Raw genomic sequence first — 3186 nt, forward strand, 5'->3', positions numbered from 1 at the left:
TTACCTGCCCTGATTGCTCTTGATTTTTCAGAGTCGGGCCTAGGTGACCCTGATTGACCTTGACCCTAATCATAGTTTTCCATCAAGGACCGGGATGACCTTGATTGACCCTTACCCTAACCCTGGTTTGCCATCAAGGGCAGGTATACCTTTTTTTTTTATAAAAAAAAAAAGCAAGAGAGATCAGTGAGAAGATATATTAGGGATTTTGAGGTGTCAATGACTCAATGCCAAATAATATCTAAAATTAAGTTAATATCAGAATTAACATTAGAGTCACAATCAGAGTCAACATCATGGGCAAAAACCAGGGCCAGGTTAGGCCAAACCAGGGCCAAAACTCAAGGTAAAAAAATCAAGGCTCGATTCAGGGCGGGTTGGGCAGGCTAAAGACATCAACCCTTACCCGCCCTAATGACTCAGGGTCAAAATTTTCAGGGCCAAAATTTTGGGGTTGATACTTGTTCGGGATCAGGGTGGGCCAAGTGCAGCTTCGGGCAGTCAGGGCCAAACTTACACCTTGAGTGCAAGTTGACCACGGATTAGGGCACTAAATTCTCGGAGTCTCGGACTCCTCGGGGCCTGGCCGGCTACGCCCGCCCTGCATTCGGGTTAAAATGATTAATAGGTTCTCACTTCACAGATCGCCTTACATTGCCTCTGAGCCCTGTAGTCTTGAGACCATTGCGACTTGTGCGCCTTGAGACAGAAATCCGCAAAAAAAGAAAAGATCTGTTGAGGAGGAACACAAGGTTGCGATTTCAACAGTTCATTGCTATCGAACGTAAGAACTGTACTCATCTCCTTTTTCCTTCAATTTCCCTTACACTGACTCAAGTAATTGATTTGGGACTGTTAATCTGCTAATGGGTCTACTGCTAAACCAATAAATATGGTGAAATTTCTCTTTTTTCAATTCTTTCTGGTTCTCTGAATCTAGTAACCCCAATCTCTCTTAACTGTTGTTGAACATGTACTTATTTTCACCTGTATCTTGTGATGTCAACTTGATCAAATCCGGCTTGCATTTGTGGGGGTTCTCCTCATTGCCCCCATTCCATCCACCATTACCAGCAATTACAAGACCAATCCGACTGCCTGGATCTTCTCCACCTGGAAAATACAATAATTTATTCTGGATTTTCAGAAGGGGGGGGGAGGCTGGCGCATGGAGGGTTGGATTGGGCATCACCTCAAGGTTGGGGTATAAGGCATAGTTCAATGTACAGGTTGAAGCTCACAAGGTCTAATTGTTGAGATGTATTATTTTCGAACCCAAGCTCTCAATCTCGGAAATACTGTTAAGATTATAGTGTTTACAAAGCCAATTTGAAGCTATCATAACCTTTCAGTAGACATACTTACTCCATATTAACTTTATTGATTTGCATATTGCTCCCATCGTTTCATAGTACTTGTGAATAGAACAGCTTGTGTTTTACATGTCATCCTTTGGCTTTCAAGGTTGCTGGTTGGTTCCTTCATTATAATGGTGAACTTAACAATTATTTAGGCATGGCTTCTTGAACAAATTATGTTTTTTAAATTGCAGTCACTAGAATTGTGTTAGACCAAACCTTTCGGAATATGTAGTTATTCAAGTGGATGCTAGCCATTGTACTAGTCATAAAGTTCAAGCAACATTGAAGTAGTAGCAGTAGCAATATCATGCGACACTTGTTGGTTAGATTTGAATGGGAGGAGTGATTTGACTTAGAAATTCTAGTTAAATGATTTTACTCACACCACCGTAAGAACTGTTTGAATTGGTGAGAAAAAATTCGATAATTTTTTTCCCTTTAGTTTTTACTAACAGAATTTATAGGAGTTGCTTTTTTCATTTGGGTGAGAGGGTTTAAGTACGGAAGTGGAATATCTTCATGGTCATTTCATGATGAACCTTTTTCCATCTTCTCATGGAAAACACAAGAGGAACGATAATTTTGCCAACCTTGGTATAATGGCTTGCCAGTTTGAGCTTTGTTACAGATTATGTGGCGAGTTCCAGCTGTGGGATATGTATAGCCCCCCCCCCTTTGACCTAGCCACATTTTGAATTTGGTGGTCCAACGAACATTTCAATCCACCTTGTATTGGTTTTTTTCTCATGTATTGTCATTAGTTGGTCTATTCAGCTCTTACCTTTGACTTGGTTATTTTTTGACCTCCTTTTCCACCATGCTTAAAAACTGGATCACTTTGAAACTTCACAGGTAGACAGGGGAAACTGAACCTACCCATGCCCCAATGTAAGTGCAAAATGGACTTCCACATGGTAGTTAGATGTGGATTGTTGTGCTTTCACTCTCTACTGAAAACAGGGGGAAAAAAATTAAAAAGGAAGCAAGAAAATCAGTGTCGTTGTATTCTTTCCTCGGTAAAATTTCTTCTTTGAGCTACTTTATCTTTGACGTCACTTATAATTACCTTTTGAAAGTGTTAACCTCAGGTAAAGACTAAAGAAAAGCAGAGGCTATATAGACAGCTTAGAATGAGGAGGCTCTTGAGCAACCAAGGTATTACTGGATGTACTTAATTTTTTAACGCATTTATTTTTTATTTTTTTTTATTTCCTCATTTCAGATCCATTTAGCCAATCCCATTTAGTTGGGATAAGGCCAAGTTTTTGTTGTTTTGCTTTTCTCATTCCATATTTCCGTTGTTTTGCTTTTCCATTGCTAAATAGAGTAGTTACCCTAAGCCATGGAATTGAATTACAGGGTAAGAAGATCATATTCTGTTTTGACTGGTTATCTTTCAATGTATGTATAGACATCACGTTTCTCTTACAATTTTGAGATAATACTCAAAATGATGTTGTCTCCCCTAGCCCCCACTTTTACAATGCTGCTACTCTTATCCGTTGATGGTCATTTATTATGGTGAAGTTCTAGTTCACTGTTTATATACTATTCTGAAATGACAAATCCATTGTTTTCTGGGCTCAACCTTGGCAGCAACTTGACACCCATGGTCACATTATTTTAATTTTTAGAAGCATTTTCCACACTATTTGATTTTACATGATTCCAAACCTGGCTGCAATAACATTCAGAGTTTGTATTTGATCATCGACACCCTGCAAAGCTTGGAATCCAAAGTACAGTTCGTCCTGGATCCTACCCAATACATTGCTGCTCATATCTCTTTCTTTAGCAATGAATGTTATTGTTGGGGGGGGGGGGG

The 3186-nt window shown here is 39.5% G+C and overlaps 1 protein-coding gene across 6 annotated transcripts in view; it reads left to right on the forward strand.

The window, feature by feature from the left end:
- The first annotated feature begins 630 nt into the window (after positions 1–630).
- The window catches only part of LOC122089190 (pentatricopeptide repeat-containing protein At3g06920-like), a 9704-nt gene continuing 7148 nt past the window's right edge, over positions 631–3186 (forward strand). For 2 of the 6 annotated variants that reach the window (XM_042658720.1, XM_042658721.1), the window contains exon 1: positions 1153–2516. In XM_042658720.1, coding sequence (XP_042514654.1) covers positions 2492–2516 — 25 coding nt within the window. In that variant the 5' untranslated portion in view covers positions 1153–2491. Of the gene's footprint in view, positions 785–1152; positions 2517–3186 lie in introns of those variants that run through there. The other 4 variants (XM_042658715.1, XM_042658719.1, XM_042658718.1 and 1 more) reach the window with 4 other exon arrangements.

The sequence above is a fragment of the Macadamia integrifolia genome, chromosome 9, assembly GCF_013358625.1.
Source record: "Macadamia integrifolia cultivar HAES 741 chromosome 9, SCU_Mint_v3, whole genome shotgun sequence".
In the NCBI taxonomy this organism is placed as follows: Eukaryota; Viridiplantae; Streptophyta; class Magnoliopsida; order Proteales; family Proteaceae; genus Macadamia; species Macadamia integrifolia.